This window comes from Onychostruthus taczanowskii, unplaced genomic scaffold (assembly GCF_017590055.1).
Source record: "Onychostruthus taczanowskii isolate IOZ18803 unplaced genomic scaffold, ASM1759005v1 scaffold30, whole genome shotgun sequence".
In the NCBI taxonomy this organism is placed as follows: domain Eukaryota; kingdom Metazoa; phylum Chordata; class Aves; order Passeriformes; family Passeridae; genus Onychostruthus; species Onychostruthus taczanowskii.
The window spans coordinates 8,366,930-8,382,800 of record NW_024500350.1 but is presented as its reverse complement, the minus strand read 5'-3'; the positions used below and the strand labels follow the sequence as shown (position 1 = coordinate 8,382,800).

General features: G+C 55.4%; 2 protein-coding genes across 2 annotated transcripts; both read left to right on the top strand.

Annotated features, from left to right (window-relative positions):
* The first annotated feature begins 278 nt into the window (after window positions 1-278).
* CCDC40 (coiled-coil domain containing 40) lies at window positions 279-10,740 on the top strand. The gene is made up of 18 exons (XM_041409052.1): window positions 279-297; window positions 1,237-1,309; window positions 1,448-1,608; window positions 2,129-2,212; window positions 2,295-2,514; window positions 2,888-3,045; window positions 3,842-3,964; window positions 4,335-4,456; window positions 5,194-5,437; window positions 5,539-5,721; window positions 6,587-6,832; window positions 7,357-7,570; window positions 8,079-8,248; window positions 8,374-8,465; window positions 8,780-8,900; window positions 9,546-9,728; window positions 9,945-10,103; window positions 10,495-10,740. The coding sequence occupies exons 1-18, from the start codon at window positions 280-282 to the stop codon at window positions 10,738-10,740; spliced, it is 2,817 nt and encodes a 938-aa protein (XP_041264986.1). The 5' UTR covers window position 279.
* A 317-nt stretch (window positions 10,741-11,057) lies between these two features.
* On the top strand, window positions 11,058-15,657 carry GAA (alpha glucosidase). Its single transcript, XM_041409403.1, is given in 17 exon segments — window positions 11,058-11,124; window positions 11,127-11,422; window positions 11,490-11,635; window positions 11,955-12,120; window positions 12,487-12,583; window positions 12,665-12,784; window positions 12,906-13,024; window positions 13,141-13,272; window positions 13,385-13,495; window positions 13,637-13,750; window positions 13,852-13,936; window positions 14,026-14,143; window positions 14,361-14,494; window positions 14,621-14,772; window positions 14,978-15,126; window positions 15,208-15,349; window positions 15,556-15,657. Coding segments are annotated over 17 exon segments (2,235 nt in total). The 5' UTR covers window positions 11,058-11,072.
* The last annotated feature ends 214 nt before the right edge of the window (window positions 15,658-15,871 follow it).

Genomic DNA, 15,871 nt, shown 5'->3' with positions numbered 1-15,871 from the left:
ATCCGCTCCGTCCGGCCCGCGGGGCTGTGCCCGCCCGGCGGCCCCGCCCGTCCGCCCGGCCCGGGGCTGCTCGGCCCGAGGAGAGCACAGCGGACCCGCCCGGTGCCGGTACCGGGGCCCGCGGGCGGAACCGGGGCTGGCGGAGCACGGAGCGTGGCCCGAGCCCCCCGCGCGCTGCGGATGGTGCGGCCCGAGCCCCCCGCCCCCCCCGCGGGCCCCGGTGGTGCGGCCCGGGCGGTCACGTGAGCGGGTGTTGATGCGTTGCCTGGCAACGGGAACATGGCGGAGCCGCCGCGGGTGAGTCCGGGCCGGGCCGGGCCGGGCCTGCCCGTCCGGGGCTGCTCCGCCGGCCCGCACCGTACCGTACCGTACCGTACCGTACCATTCCATCCCATCCCATCCCGGCACGGCCCGTCCGCCCCACTGCTTCCCGGATCACCCCTCTCGTCCCCTCCCGTCCCGGTTCCGTCCCCTTCACCACGGCCCGGTACTGACCGGTCCGGTTCCACTGCAGCCCGGCACTGCCTGTCCCTTGCACCGCCGGCCCGGTACCGTCCCGGTACCTCCCGGTGCATGCCCCGTGCCCAGTCCCGCTGCTCACCCTCTCTTTAAAAAAAAGAGAGAAAGCAGAACGAAAATAATTTGGCTACATGTTGTGCTGGCTGGATGAATTTCTTTAATAAATCTCTAAGGGATTGTTTTTAATAGATTCGAACTGGAAGCACGTGGAACTGTAAGTGGTGTGGAGTTTTGTCAGGATTTTTGTGATCTCAGGGCTTGCTGGGTGACTATTTTTGTAAATGAGATTACACTTCTAAATTAAACTTCTGAGCCCTGTGGCAAAAAATACCACAGCATTAGAATTGAATGCAAATGGCAATGTGCTGCTCTGCTTTCCACCTGTGCAGTGTGCCAGGCCAGGGAAATTGGGAATGACAATGGAGAGGCTGTTCCTCTGGAGGAGTCATTGCCCTGCAGAAGGAGAAGTCTGGCTGCAGGGCTGTTCGTGGGCTCTGCGCAAGTGGGACACTGTAGTTACATTTTGGGAGTGCTGCCTGTAGAGCCAGGCCCTTGTGCTGATCCTTTGCTTGCATTGTTCATGTCTCGTGACAAAAATGAGCAGATGTGTAGGGGTGAATAGAGTTAGCTGGAAAAGGGGTTTTATGTTTCAGGGAAAAGCCCCTGAGGCGTTCCCAGACAATGCAGGATGTGACCAACCTCTGTCCCTCTGCACAGGGTGACATGGAGCAGCCACGGCCGGGTGGAGGAGCCTCTCCCCTTCCCTCGGGAGCACCTGCAGCAGAGCCAGGTACCCCCAGCGCCTGTGCCCAGCTCTGCAGCACAGCCTCTGCTCTTCTCCCTTTCTGGTCGTTGTCAATCCAGCCAGAGGCACAAGGCTATGAAATCTAATCCTGTTGCTTTGCCTTTTTCCTTTTCTGTGGCCCAGGGAGCGAAGCAGGACCCAGCTCTGGCCATGCAGGGCCGAGCTCTGAGCTCCCCAGTGATCATGGCAGCCAAAGAAGGGAGAGGGCAGCTGAGGAGCCTGAGAGAAGAAAACGGAGGGGGAAGAAAGGAGAAACAGAACTGGTCATCCTGGACCCAGAACATGTGAGAAGTCTTCCAATCTTGCTGTTCGTTGCAGGGTTGGTGTTTGTGTTTCTCTGAAAAGTGTGAGGTGAGCTGTAAGCAGTGGCTGTTCAGCTGCACGTGTGAAAATCAGTTTTGCCAGAGTATTAAATGCTGGCTGTGTCACTCAGTCCTGGCCCCAGAGCTGCAGGTTCAGCAGCAGTGGGTAAATCTGATCCCTGCAGTGCCCCTGAAAGAGAAGTCCTTGCAGCAAGAGTGAGCAGGTGGGTTCTCAGATGTAGATCTTCTGGCATGGTTCTGATTTTCAAATATCCTCACTTTTTGGCATCAGCAGAAACCCACTCTGTAACATCTCTCACTTGCTGCAGGGAGTGTAGCTAAAATAAGCACACAAGTCTGTGGCAGAAATAAAATGTTTTATTGGGTGGGGGACGTAGCAGTGAGGCTTCTTCATAACCTATTTACACAAATATGTTACAGCTTATTAATACTTATTATTAAAGCTTATTATTAATACTTATTATTATGCCCTTCTTCACAGCCCCTGATGGCAAGATTCCAGGCTGCCCTGAAGAATTACCTGACCAAGCAGATAGAACAAGTGAACCTAGACCTCCATGAAATGGTACAGAGCCCCTCCTTTGCCTCCCCACAGCCCCTGCTGTCCCAGCTGCTGGCACACAGCTCCTCCCCTCTTGTGTCTGCAGAGATCAGCCATGAAGGGCAGCAAGGAGCAGAGAGAAGAGCTGGGGGTGATCCTTTACGGGGCCCAGCAGCAGCTGGGGCAGCTGGAGGAGGAGCTGGCGAAGAGCCACGAGCGCTGGTGGCAGGCGGCCCTGGCGCGGCAGCAGCTGGAGGAGGAGCTGCAGGGCCTCAGGGCTGCCCACAAGGAAATGTGTCACAACACGGAGGGTGAACGCCAGAAAGGTGACAGAGACAGTCCTGGCAGTGTTTCCCAATTCTAGGGCTGTGTGGAGAAATGAATTGGAATGTAAGGCAAGCGCTGGATTGAGAAATGCAGCAAAATAATTAATCAGGAATAATGCGCTCATTGAAAAGTGTCATGGATTCTCCTGGAATTCTGTGAGCTGGGAGTCCAGGAATTACTTGCCAGGATCTCTGGCTGTGGAGCTGTACTCCAAAGCTGATGTAAATGTGTGTGCTGGGGAGGGCTGGTTATCTGATGTGTTAGAGGTTTTGCTTCAGGAGCTTCTGTATTTTTTTCTCTTTTATCTCTGTTTAAGGTGTACCCTACAAACAAACTTCTCTGTAACTGTTTTGCCTCTTGTCCTCCTCCCAGTTTCTACAATGCAGACCCAGGTGGAAAACCTGGCCTTGGAGCTCTTCTATGTGCAGAACATGGACCAGGACATGCATCACAGGCTTTTACTGATGAAACAGTCAGCAAAGAGGGCTGAGGCAGAGAGGATCCAGGCTGAGGTGGAAAAGAAAAAACAGGTACCAGGAAAAGCTGTCTTTGAAATAAATAAATGCAGGTGCCAGCAGTCAGTCTTGGAGGGTGTGCCACCTTGTTAGGAGGAAGGCTACAGCGATTGAATAATAGAAAATGAGTGGGGATATTTTTCTCAAATAATTTAAAAAAAAAATCCAGAGGCTTTTCTGAAAAGGAGGAGACCCAGGACAGCAACACTGCAAGCCTTAGGACAATAAATCACTCTTCACTCGAGGAGATGGGGTGTGGGGGAAGGAGGATATTTTGTGAAGAAATATCGTGTGTACAGGTCTAGAGAATGATTCTGAATCTCAGAATTTCACAATGGAAAGTGAACTTTGGGAATAAGCAGAGCCAGTCGGTGCTGGAGCTCCCTCTGCTGCCTTCCAGGACACAATCCACGGGGCCCTGCTCATGCAGAATTCTGTGCAAGCTGTTGAAATACAGTGGGTTCAGGAGGGTTTTAACAAAGGATTTTCAAATATACATTATTAACATTCCCACTAGCTGGACAGGTGAACTCAGTGCTGACAGGAGGGATTGTGGCTTCAGAGCTGACCTATCAATTTACTGCTGCAATTGCAATAATAAACAGTCAGCAAAGGTTTCATTCTCCTGCAACTCATCCCTGCTGCAGTCCTGAGCCATTTGTGCATGAATGGGAAAGTTTCAGTAGGACTCCAGTCTAATCCAGTTGCCAGTTCTAGTTCCTTTTTTAGCTGATATTATTCTTGTAGGATACAGTTGGTTTAGACTGAGATTCTGTGACTCACCCTGCACTGTTTGGCTCTGGCTCTGTAGGACCTTTTCCTGGACCAGCTGACAAGGAGAGTCCACCAGCTCCAGGAACAAATTGCTCTGTTTGAAGCTCAGCTTGTGGCCCAGGCAGAGGACACAAAAGTGACCCGGCAGGCCATCAGTGAGGTAGGAGGGGACTTGTCCCTTGGGGTTAATATTTCCCTCTGGCAGGGCTGACCCCTTTGGCCCGTGCTCACATGGTGTGCACAATGTGGGACAGTTTCACAGTTTGTTCCTGTTTGGAAGAATGAGGACTTTTTTTTCTTTTCCTTTGTCCTTAAGAAGTGCCTGTAAATCACTTCCTCCTGCCCTTCTCAGCAGTTTTTTCTTGCAGACCTGTGCTCTGTGGGCTGCTGAGAACTGAACCAGCCGCAGAGTTGAATCTGATCCTGCCCAGCACATTATGAACAGGAAAAGAAAAAAAATTATATTGTAACACTTTTTTTTTTTTAACACAGTGTAGATTCATCCTGTCTGCCCTCTCTCTGTTCCCTAGGCTGGTCTGGAGGTCCAGGCTATTAACATGGAGAAAAAGAAGCTGATGGACCAATGGAACAGCAGCTTGGCTGGAATGAAGCAGAGAGATGAGGCCTATGTTGTCACTCAGGAGCTGCTGAGGTATGGTCTGAAACCAGGCCCTGAGGACAGCTCAGATTTGGGCAGGAGGGATTCTAGAAGGGGATTCCAGTGGGGTTTAGTCTCCTGTGGGTTGTAGCACTGTGTGGGCAGGGCGTGCCAGGCAGAACAAGTTCCCTGCTCTGAAGTACATAATAAATTCAAAGGATGAGAAGCACTTTTCTTTGTTGCTGTTTTCTTTATCCTAACCGCATCTCTCCCTTGGAATGTGGGGAGTTCTTGAAGCTGCTTAGAGTTTTTATGATCGTGTTTTATTCCTTTAAAAGAGTTCTCTCACCTTTGCAACATTTCTTACTCCAACGACTTGGATGTCAGGAAGGGTTTATCTCTCATTATCAGAGTTTTGTGAGGCCTTTGGAAACGTTCAGGAAAACCTCCCTGTGTCACCAGAGGAAGTGTTTTATTTGCTCATGAGCCTTAAAGCTTGACTGATTTTCTGAGAACAAACAATCTGCTTTTATATGGTGACATCCTGGTTGGAATGGGGGCTGGGACAGTACTGAAAGAAGGAATCAATTTTCATACACACATTTACTTTTAAATCTTAATGTCTCCATCCATCTCCTGCTGACTCTGCACTGTGACAGCAACTGAGCCCTTACAAACATTTTCCTTCTTGGGCAGTTGTTGCTGCAATAATGTGCTTGAAAAGAGGAATTTGTGGGTGGCTGCTCAGCACCAATCCCTGTGATGACTTTCCATCCTCTTTGCCCCTCCAGCAACTACAGACGTGACCTCAAGTCCCTAGAAGGGGACATCCATGGCTGTGGGAAGTCTATCAGGAAAGAGGAGGAGAAGAATGAGAACCTTGTCAGGCTGCTGAACCGCTCCCAGAATGATGCCAGTGTGACAAGGAAACTGATTGCCCAGTGCCTGCTGGAGCAGGAGGCCCTGCAGGCTCAGACTGGCACCTACACTCGTGTTCTCCAGGAGACAGAGGAGGCCCTCAGCAGGACCAGGATGGTGAGGAGAGGCCATGGAACATGAATCCTTTTGAATACTTGAATTGAATGCCCTTCCTCAGACAGTTGTAGTGATCCTGTCTCTGTCTTCCAACCTTTTAGGAGCAGGCTGCTCACCTGAACCAGTTGCTGTCCATCAGGAAGGGTATAGAGAAAGGAACTTACACCAATGAGCAGCTAGAGAGTGAAATCATGGCAAAGCTTCAGGACCAGAGGATATCCAGCAAAGTTGCAAAGCACTTCTCCCAGCTGGCTGAAAAACTTCGGAACAGAAGAAGCGACCTGGTATGGCACCTCCCTTGGGAGGGCAGGGAAGGAGCCCCTGGGGCCCCAGCAGGGTTTGTCAGTGACTTTGTTCTGGTTTCAGGTCTGCATTGAAGCTCTGCTGAGTTTGCCTCTCCAATCTGGTTCTCCCTGTGATCTTATTGCAGGATTCTGGTGTGTGTGAGAGAACTTGGCCAAAAAGGCCTGACACAAAACACGCTGTCCTTTACTTCAAAAATGAGGCAATACGATGAGCGTTTACTATAAAGTATTAGCATTTCTTATGTACTGAAGAAAAACAGTGGACCTGTGTTACTTCTGTAATCTAATTTTAACTAATTTTTATTTCTATAATTCGTCATGGAATGGGATACAGGCAGCTCTCAGTTCTGAGGAACAGTCCACCAGTCCAATCTTTAATCCATGAGAAGTTGCTCTCTCTGGGAGTGTATAACTGGATCACTTAGAAGGATTGGAAAGCTCAGCCCAACCTTTCTCACACCTGTGAGTGCTGTGCTGGTTGTTAGGTGTGTGCCAGGTGTGCTGGAGAAGGGACAGTGCTGTGATGTCCTGGTTCTGGTGGCAGGTAACGGGAGACAGCTGGGCAAGGGGTCATTGCAGAAGGGATGAGTGAGGTGTCTTAAAGGTTTTTGGAATGTTTAGGCTCCTTAATGCTTTTCAACAGCTGTATGGGAGGGGTAGATGTTGTATTAGCTGGCAATTGATGGAGAAGCAAAGATACACAGAGAGTAAGTAGCTTGTGGCTTGTGGTACAGACCTGGGAGTAGAATCTCAATCTCCTGACTCCTGTGCTGGACAAGTGGCATTACAACTCAACAAGGGGCTGCTGGGGACAGTGATGTGTTTTCTCTCTTGATATTCCCAGGAGCTGCATTTTTACAAGGTTGAGAACGATGTGGCCCAGATTATTCTGAATGCAACCAATACCACCTGCAGGCTGACAGTTCATCAAAAAACACTCTCTGAGGTGGACAAGGAAATAAAAAATGTGAATGAACAGATCACCTGCCAGGAAAATGAGATTGCAAAGTCCAGGATCCTGGCTGAGAAGAAGGGAGGGATCATCTGCCTGTACAACAAGAAGCTGGAGATGCTTCTTTCTCAGCAGGGGGTAGGTACTTTTGTGTTTCAGTCCCAATTTTGATTTTATTCTTTGTGGTGGCCACAGATGTCCCTGATCAATGTAACTGTGTTAAGTGTTGGGTAGTTCAAACATTCAGGCATCAGCACTGTGATTTAAAAGCTACATTGGTTAATGCAGTTGTTTCTGTTTATCAGTTCAAAATGCAGTGAAGAGAATTGTGAAATGAGGGTGTGCCTGGCACAGATCCCTCAGGGACTTTGCCTGCACCTGATGAAAATGTCAGATGGCATCAATGAGTAAATAGGATCTTGATAGGAAAATCTGCAAGCACTGAGGAGGGGAGAATTGGGCAGGCAGTGAGATTTCAGTCATTTCAGGGTTGGCCCTATTGGGGTGACTCCCTGATCTGTCCCTGGCAGGGTAAGACCTTATGCATACCCGTGGGGAAATGAGTCCTGTGGCACATCCTCTGCAAGCTTTGGCACGTCCAGATGCTGCAAACAGCTCAGGCAGCTTCTGCCTGGTTTAGCCCAAACTTTGCTCTCGTACAGGGGCAAGAACTGGGACCTCTGGAAATTGAGATCAACAAGCTGAACAAGCAGATAGAAGATTGCAGCTCTGAGGCAATGACGTTGCAGAAGTACTGGCTCAGTGAGCAGAAGGAGCTGGTGAGGCTGACACGGGAGAGGGAGGAACAAGTCTCCTCCCTGGACAGTCTGCAGAAGCAGATCATCATCATGCAGCAGAGGAAACTGCGCCTTGAGAGTGCGTCATTCCTAAAATTCTGCTCTTCCTTCAAATGTCCATCTGGGAAGGGAGGAACAGGGAGGGGAGGGTTACACACGGGAAAAGCTGGACCTGCCCCAGAGAGTGCTCCTGGCTGTGTGTGAGCAGGAATACCAACAGCCCAGGAACTCCTGCTGGTTGCACCTGGTTATTCCTGTAAGGATTGATCCTACTGTCCTGACAGTCAGACCCTAAGTGACAATGTCACCTGTAACACTTGCTAAACAAAGTTTGCAGGTAGTGGGTAGGTAAATGTCCCCAGCAATGAGTGCACTTTCCTTGGCCAAACCCAACTTTTTCCCACAGGAGTCTCCTTCAAAAACTTTTTTTTTTGTTTTGATCTTGTGGAAATTCATTTTGGCTGGACTGGTGGGACATGGGTGGCTCTGCCTGAGGTGTTGCCAGTTCTGATAGCCATTTGTCACACCTTGTCTCTGTTCAACCCAGTGCTCAGGGGAATTCTAAGACTTTTTCTGTTCACCCATAGATGAAATTCAGCAGGAAATAAAAGAGCAGAAGGACGTGGAACGGCACATAAAGAACATGTCAAATGACTTGATCAAGTTGAACACGTTGATCAACAAGAACAACAGCAGCGTCGAGGACCTGAAAAATGGTAGAATTGTCACAGAGAGCGAGTTTGTGCAGTCTCTCAAGGTACTGAGGCACCTGGCACCTCATTCCCAGGTCTCAGCCTCCCGTGCAGATCAGAGGCAAACAGTGATCCTGAAAAACCTTCTCAGCCTGACAACTCTGTATTGTTTTGTTCTCCCGAAATCTAGGCAGCAGAAAAAGAATCCATGGAGATGCAGGAGAAGCACAGTAAACTGACTGAGGAGAAGGAAAGGCTCCTGAACAGCCTGGTAGAAGCAGAGTAGGTACCAGAGTGCCACAGTCCTGTGTGACTGTGTCCACATTCCCATTCTCCTGCAGTCACCAAACCTGGCACCAGCAAATGTGCTTCTAGCCTTCCTGGAGATGGGGATGAATGTTTGAAAGGTGTTTCAGCAGTCTCTGGAACCAGCAGGAGCTGGGAGGATGTTGGCTTTAACAGTTCCAGCATGTGCAAGCTGGACATTGCCAAGATCCATATGGGAAGACTCTGCCAGTAACTGGCAGTGAGTGTGCTGCACTGGGCAGGTCATTGAGGGTCTAACTTTCTCCTTCCTTCCCCTTTCTCCTCTGAAGGCATCAGATCCTGCTGTGGGAGAAGAAGTTCCAGCTGGCAAAAGAGATGAGGGAAGCAACAGATGCTCTGTTAGAACACGGCGAGATCCATGACATGAAAACAGAGATTCGGAGGATGCAAGTAAGGCACTGGGAAGGAGGACTGAGGAGGGGAAGCCACCCAGTGTACTCAGCCTTGGAGTGGCTGACACATGAGGCAGGAGATGAGAAACAGGCTGGAGAAGTGGCATCTTCAGGGCCCGGGGTGGGACTCTAAACCCCTGCAGCTCGACTGAACTGAGCACATGTAGCCCACACATCCTGCATTCCCCATGCCAGCCTCAGCAGGATCTGGATACTCCCAAGAGATCTATTTAAATTGCAGTATGTCTGCCACCTGATTCTGTGACCCTGATTTATGTGCAGTGTTGATCAGTAAGTATTGCATCACTTTAATCACTGGTTTAGGAAAGTGTTCCCTCTCCTGGCAAAGAAGCTCATCCCTTTCATTCTCAGGATGCTTCTGCTTTTCTGCTTCTGCTCTTGCTAATGAGGTTCAGACTAACACTTTGAGTATTGGAGTAGACAGGTTGGTAATCCAGGCCTCTGCCTTCCAGATCCACACACAGAAAAGCAGGATTGGACCTGGACCAAATCTGGCTTACAGGCACTCATGTCCCATAGGTCTGGTTTATGCTGGTGGGATGTGCCACCCGGACCGCTTCCCTTGGTGCTGTTGGCAAACATTTGGGATTTTGAGGCTGGTTTGTGTCTTGGCAAATGGCAGGTACGCTATGGGCAGCTGCAGAAACAGCAGGAGCTGCTGATTCGGGCGATGGAGGCGTGTGTTTCCCAAAGAGAGACAATAACAGATCAGGCAGAGGCTCAGAGCAAATTAAAACACAGCACCAAGAGCGACTTCCAAAGCAGGAAACAGGAGCTGAAGAAGAAGATCAGGGAAATCCAGGAGGTGAGCAAGGAAAGTGGGGCTGCAGGAGTTCACACAGCTGGGGTTGGCCTTGTGGTGGGCAGCAGTGAGCACAGCAGTGACCCTGTGCCAGCACAGGGGCAGGCTTGGAAAATCATCCATTGAAAATCCCCCAAAACCCAGTTCTGGGAGGATGGTCAGGAGTGCAGCTGAACTAGAGAACTGAAATCTGCCATTCCCTTCTCTTCCATTTACTAGAACATTTATGAATGCAACCAAACGATGCAGGAGCTGGAGACCATCCAAGAGTCCCTCAATGACAACTTTTCCGAAAAGCAGCAGGAAGTGTGCCAGCTCCAGGCTGAGACCGACAGCCTCAGCTTGGACAGGGAATATCTCCAGAACGAGAAACGATGGGTGAGCACATCCTCTCCCTTACAGCATGTGAGCCAGACAGAGCCTACTGCTTCCTCTGCTGCCAGCTCTGTCCTCAGCTTGGTGTGCTATAATGCATTAGAACAGCACATTAACTGAGCACGTTTTGGGGGCTCACCAAGAGCCAGCTTGACGTATTGAAACCCTGTCCTGGTGAGGGTTGCCTTACGTATGTGGGAATTTCTCTGATTTATGGAATTCTGTGACGTCTGTACCTCTCCAACACCCAGGCTGGGGGTGCTGTTTGGCTGCTATGGTTGGGAACTCACAACACTGTCCTTCCCTTGTCCATCGTGATGGTCACAGCACCTGACACGAGTCCTGCCCATGCTTTTCCTGCTGTCACAGCCCCTTCACTTTTTGCTTTTCTCAGAACCTGTTGGAGCTTGTGGCTCACCAGGCACGCCAGAAGCAGCTGCAGGCACTGAGGCAAGGGAAGTACAAGGCCCTGTGCCACACTGAAGAGGCCTGCATGAACCAGCAGGAGAAGCTGGAGGGTCGGCTGCAGACCATTAACACCATCGTGCAGCAGATCCAGGAGGAACAGCCCGAGCACCAAAGGGCTCTGCAGTGGCTCAGTCACTGCTTGAGATCCAAGCTGGGGTCGGCGAAAGCCTGACAGAAACATAGAAGATACACGTGGTATCTTTTATATTCTTCCACGGGCTCCAGACTGTAAATAAATAACTAGATAAATAAATAAAGAAATAAAGCAGGTGCGGGGTATAATATTTACTTTGTCGAGTACAATGTTTATTTCAGACGTACCACTGTAATCCTTTCGGTATGTTTCTGTTTACGTTTCACTTTCCCTGCCCCAAGCAGCTCCGCCTCCCCGCCCCGCCCCGGTGGAGCTCCCATTTCCCGGGGCGGGGGCGGCCCAGCCCCGTTCTGCCCCGGCTCTTGCCCAAGCCGGGCAGCAGCGGGCTCGGCCGGTGCCGGTGCCGGGCCATGGGGCCGGGCCCGGGGCTGGCGGCCGCGCTGCTGGCGCTGCTGGTCCCGGCCGCGAGGTGTCCCCGGGCGGCCGCTTCGACTGCGGCCCCGAGCGGCTCCTGTCGCGGGCGGGCTGCGAGGCGCGGGGCTGCTGCTACAGCCCCGGGCCCGGGCCCCGCGCCGGGCCCGGCCCGCCCTGGTGCTTCTTCCCCCGCGGCTACCGCAGCTACCGCGCCGAGAACCTGACGGCCACCGAGAGCGGCTTCTCCGCCCGGCTGCACCGCGTGGCCGCCGCCTTCCTGCCCGGAGCGGTGGACGAGCTGCGGCTGGAGCTGGCGCTGGAGACCCCGGCCCGCCTGCGCTTCACGGTGCGGCCCGGCCCGGCCCGCCCGGCGGTGCCCGGTGCCCGTGCCCCGCTGACCGCTCTCCCCGCAGCTCCGGGACGCGGCCCGGCCGCGCTATGAGGTGCCGCTGGCCACGCCGCGGGTGCGCGGCCGAGCCCCCTCCACGCTCTACGGGCTGCAGCTCAGCCTGGACCCCTTCGGCCTCGTCGTGTGCCGGCAGCGCGGCGGGAGAGTCCTGTGAGTGCCCCTGTGCCCGCTCGCCTCTGAGGGACTCGGGGTGGAAACGTGCACAGCCCCACAGTGCCGGGATGGCAGCAGGGACACTGCTGTTCATCTGTCTGGGACACTGGTGACAGCAGTGGGATGGCTGTGGGGGCTTTACTTTGACTCCCTCTGCAGCTCCGTGGCTGGGCAGGGAACCAGGAGTCCCAGAGCTCACCCAAAACTTGTTTTTATTTCCCCTGGTGATGAGCACCCGTGTCCCAGCCCAGCACCCGTGGCCCCAGTTCAGTGCCTCCCTCCCAGCCCTTGGCTGAGTCTCCCTTCCTCTCTGCAGGCTGAACACCACGGTCGCACCCCTCTTCTTCACAGACCAGTTCCTGCAGATCTCCACCTCCCTGCCCTCCCATTTCATCTCGGGGCTGGGGGAGCACCTGACACCGCTGTTCCTTGACACAGCATGGACCAGGGTCACGCTCTGGAATCGGGACATGGCACCTGCGGTACGGAGCGGGGCTGAGGGAAAGGGAGATGATGAGTCTGTGCTCCCGGGGGTGGCCCTGTGGCTTCTCCTGGGGCTGGGGAGGTGTGTGTGTGCTGGTTTAGCTCTGGGCCTCGGCCATAACACTGGACAACCCCTGGGACCCCTGTCTCCAGGCCCAGGTGTGTCCTGCTGGAGCTCTGTGCTGCCTAGGAATGTTTGCAGGGCTCTGGCTCAGGGCCCTGCAAACTCTGAGGTGACAGAGTTTGGGAGCACAGCCCTGGCTTTGCACCTGAAGCCAGTGCTCCTGACCGGAGGTGGGGGTGGTCAGGTGGGTGTGGGGGTCTCCAGCAGAGCCTCACTGGCACCACACTGTGCTCTACTCCAGCCCCACATCAACCTCTACGGCTCCCACCCTTTCTACCTGGTGATGGAGGATGATGGTTCAGCCCACGGTGTCTTTCTGCTGAACAGCAACGCGATGGGTGAGTCCCGTGGGGCGCCGGGTGTGGGCCTGGCCCTGTCCTCATCCTAATCTTCCTCCCCTGGCACTTGTGCTTCCCCAGATGTGCTCCTGCAGCCCAGCCCGGCCCTGACCTGGCGCACGACCGGGGGGATCCTGGACTTCTACATCTTCCTGGGCCCCGACCCCAAGAGCGTGGTGCGGCAGTACCTGGATGTGGTTGGTACGGCTGAGCCATGGCCAGGATGGCTCTGCTGGGATGCCATGAGCCGTGGGGCACAGCAGGGCTCTGGGGTGGCACAGGGCTGAGCCATCCCTGCCAGCACCCACCCTCTGCCCTCCAGGGTACCCCTTCATGCCCCCGTACTGGGGCCTGGGCTTCCACCTGTGCCGCTGGGGCTACTCCTCCACCGACATCACCCGGCAGGTGGTGGCCAACATGACAGCAGCCCGCTTCCCCCTGGTAGGTCTGGGGGGCTCCTGGGGCTGTGGGGGGCTGGTGGGAGCCCTGGGGTGGGGGTCCCACAGCAGCTCATGGGGTCCCTGCTCCTGCCCAAGCCGCGGTGCCTCCATCTACAGGATGTGCAGTGGAACGACCTGGATTATGCAGATGCCAAGAGGGATTTCACCTTCAACAAGAAAGGCTTCAAGGACTACCCAGAGATGGTGCGGGAGTTCCATGACCGCGGGCTGAGGTACATCATGATCGTGGTGAGTTGCAGGGGCAGGCTGGCACGGGTTCAGCTGCCCCAGGGTGGTGATGAGGGCAGGGCTGGCCGTTCCCTGCTGTTGCTGCTAAAGCTATGGCTTTTTGCCCTTCCAGGATGCTGGGATCAGCAGCTCGGGGCCCCCTGGCATGTACAAGCCCTACGACGAGGGCCTGAAGCGAGGGGTGTTCATCCGAAATGCCACGGGGCAGCCCCTGATCGGGAAGGTGCGTGTGGGGAGCAGCCCTGGTGCCCACGGGGCAGGGCTCGAGTGGGGCTGTGGCAGCAGGACCCCAAGCGTGGGAGAGAAACCTTTGGGGGGCTGTGGTGGAAGGTGGGGGCTCTGCCCAATGCTCTCCCCCTTGCAGGTCTGGCCAGGCCCCACAGCCTTCCCAGACTTCACCAACCCAGAGACTCACAAGTGGTGGCACGACATGGTGAAGGACTTCCACGAACAAGTGCCCTTCGATGGCATGTGGCTTGTGAGTGGCCCTGTTGCAGCTGCTGGCCCTGGCTCCTGCCCTGCACTCTGCTGAGCCCCACTGCAGCAGCGAGGCCATCCCATCCTTTCCTTCCCTCCCAGGACATGAATGAGCCGTCCAACTTCGTGGAGGGCTCCCAGGATGGCTGCCCCAACAACAACCTGGAGCATCCCCCCTACGTGCCAGGTACAGGAGTGGGTTCCAGCCCTGCCCAGGGCTCTGGGGACGCCGGGAGGAGCCCGGGGGATGCTCTGAGCTCCACCTCTCCCCTGCAGGTGTGTTTGGAGGACGCCTGCAGGCCGGGACCATCTGTGCCTCCAGCCAGCAGTACCTGTCCTCTCACTACAACCTGCACAGCCTGTACGGGCTGACCGAGGCCATCGCCTCCCACAAGTGAGCCTGGGGCTCCTGCCACAGCATGGGCAGTGTGGGCAGGCCTGGGGCTCCTGCCACAGCTCCTGCACATGCTGGGAGTGTAGAGCTGGGAGAGACCCAGCATGGGCAGGCATTGGGTGGTGGGTGAGGGTTTGGTGTGGAACACAGGGCACTGTGGGAGCCCGGAGCTCCTTCCCCAGCTGGTGGGTGCTGAGCAGACCCCTCCCACTCCCAGTGCTCTGCTGAGGGTCCGGGGCAAGCGTCCCTTCATCATCTCACGCTCCACCTTCGCTGGGCACGGGCGCTACGCCGGGCACTGGACAGGGGATGTTGGCAGCGACTGGGAGCAGCTCTACTACTCCATACCAGGTATCTGTGGGGCACTGGGCCTGCACCCACAGCCCTGCTTCCCCCTTGCCCCCACAGCCAGGGGCTTCTCCACAGGCTCCATCCCCGGGTGCTGCAGAGCCCTGATGCCCTCTGTGCCCTCTGCAGAGGTGCTGCTCTTCAACCTCTTCGGGGTGCCGCTGGTGGGTGCCGACATCTGCGGCTTCCTGGGCAACACCAGCGAGGAGCTGTGCGTGCGCTGGACCCAACTGGGCGCCTTCTACCCCTTCATGAGGAACCACAACGACCACGGCACCCGGGTGAGCGCTGGGAGCCCTCACCCGCCGGGCAGGGGGCTCTGGGCCCAGCCAGGGCTGCCCTGCCAGCGTGGGAAGGTGGCTGGTTCAGCTGCAGGGCTGTGTGCCCCAGTGCTGGAGAGTCCATCCTGCATCCCCAAAATGCACCCTCGGTTCCTCCCTACGCGGGCTGAGCATCCCCTCGGGCCATTCCCCTCCTTCCCCGCAGCCGCAGGAGCCCTTTGCCTTCAGCCCGCCCGCCCAGGCTGCCATGAGGAACGCCCTGCGCCTCCGCTACTCCCTGCTGCCCTTCCTGTACACGCTGTTCCACCGGGCTCACAGCGCCGGCCAGACCGTGGCACGGCCCCTGTTCCTCGAGTGAGTGCCAGCCCCGCTGGGGCTCAGCGGGAGGCAGCTGCAGGGTCTCCTGGTGCTGCCCTCCCTCCCCTCCTTCCCCAGGTTCCCCACAGACCCCAACACCTGGGCCATGGACCGCCAGCTCCTGTGGGGCGAGGGGCTGCTCGTCACCCCCGTGCTGGAGCCAGGACAGACCAAAGTCAGCGGCTACTTCCCAGCAGGGACGTGGTACAGCCTGGCAGGGGTGGGTGCTCCTGCTGTGTTGCACAGGGGGCTTTGCTGTGGCACCTCGTGCCCATTCCTGCATCCCGGCAGCCCCCTGGGGCTGTGCGTGGGTCTCGTGCCTCACCTGCCTTTGCTGGTGGCCATTTGAGGGCTCTGGTGCTGGGCTGGGCCCCCCTGCCGTGTGGCACCCTGTGCCTGCTCTTCCTTCTCTCTGTCCCCGTGTAGGATTCCACCATCCACAGCAAAGGGCAGTGGATCCTCCTGCCAGCGCCCCTGGACACCATCAACGGGGTGGGATGTGCAGGGACTGAGGGAGCAGTACTGTGAATAAAGCTGCTGTTTGCTGGGAGCAGCCCCAGGCCGTGTCCTTGTCCCCTCTCCTGGTTCTGAATGTGCTCAGTCCCCTGCCCCTGGCTGGGACACCCCAGCTCTGTCCCTGCCTGGAGGTCTCCAGCGGGACCCCCTGTGCCCCTTGAAGGCTTTCCCCATTTCCCAGAGCGCTAGGGGTCCCCAGCTGTTCCTGCAGCCCTGGCTGTGCCAC

What these genes read in the sequence shown, in the direction of transcription:
- CCDC40 (XM_041409052.1), top strand. An exon ending in TCATCCTGGACCCAGAACAT is followed by an intron (nt 1,609 to 2,128) that starts GTGAGAAGTCTT and finishes CCTTCTTCACAG; the next exon opens with CCCCTGATGGCAAGATTCCA. An exon ending in CCCTCAGCAGGACCAGGATG is followed by an intron (nt 5,438 to 5,538) that starts GTGAGGAGAGGC and finishes CCAACCTTTTAG; the next exon opens with GAGCAGGCTGCTCACCTGAA.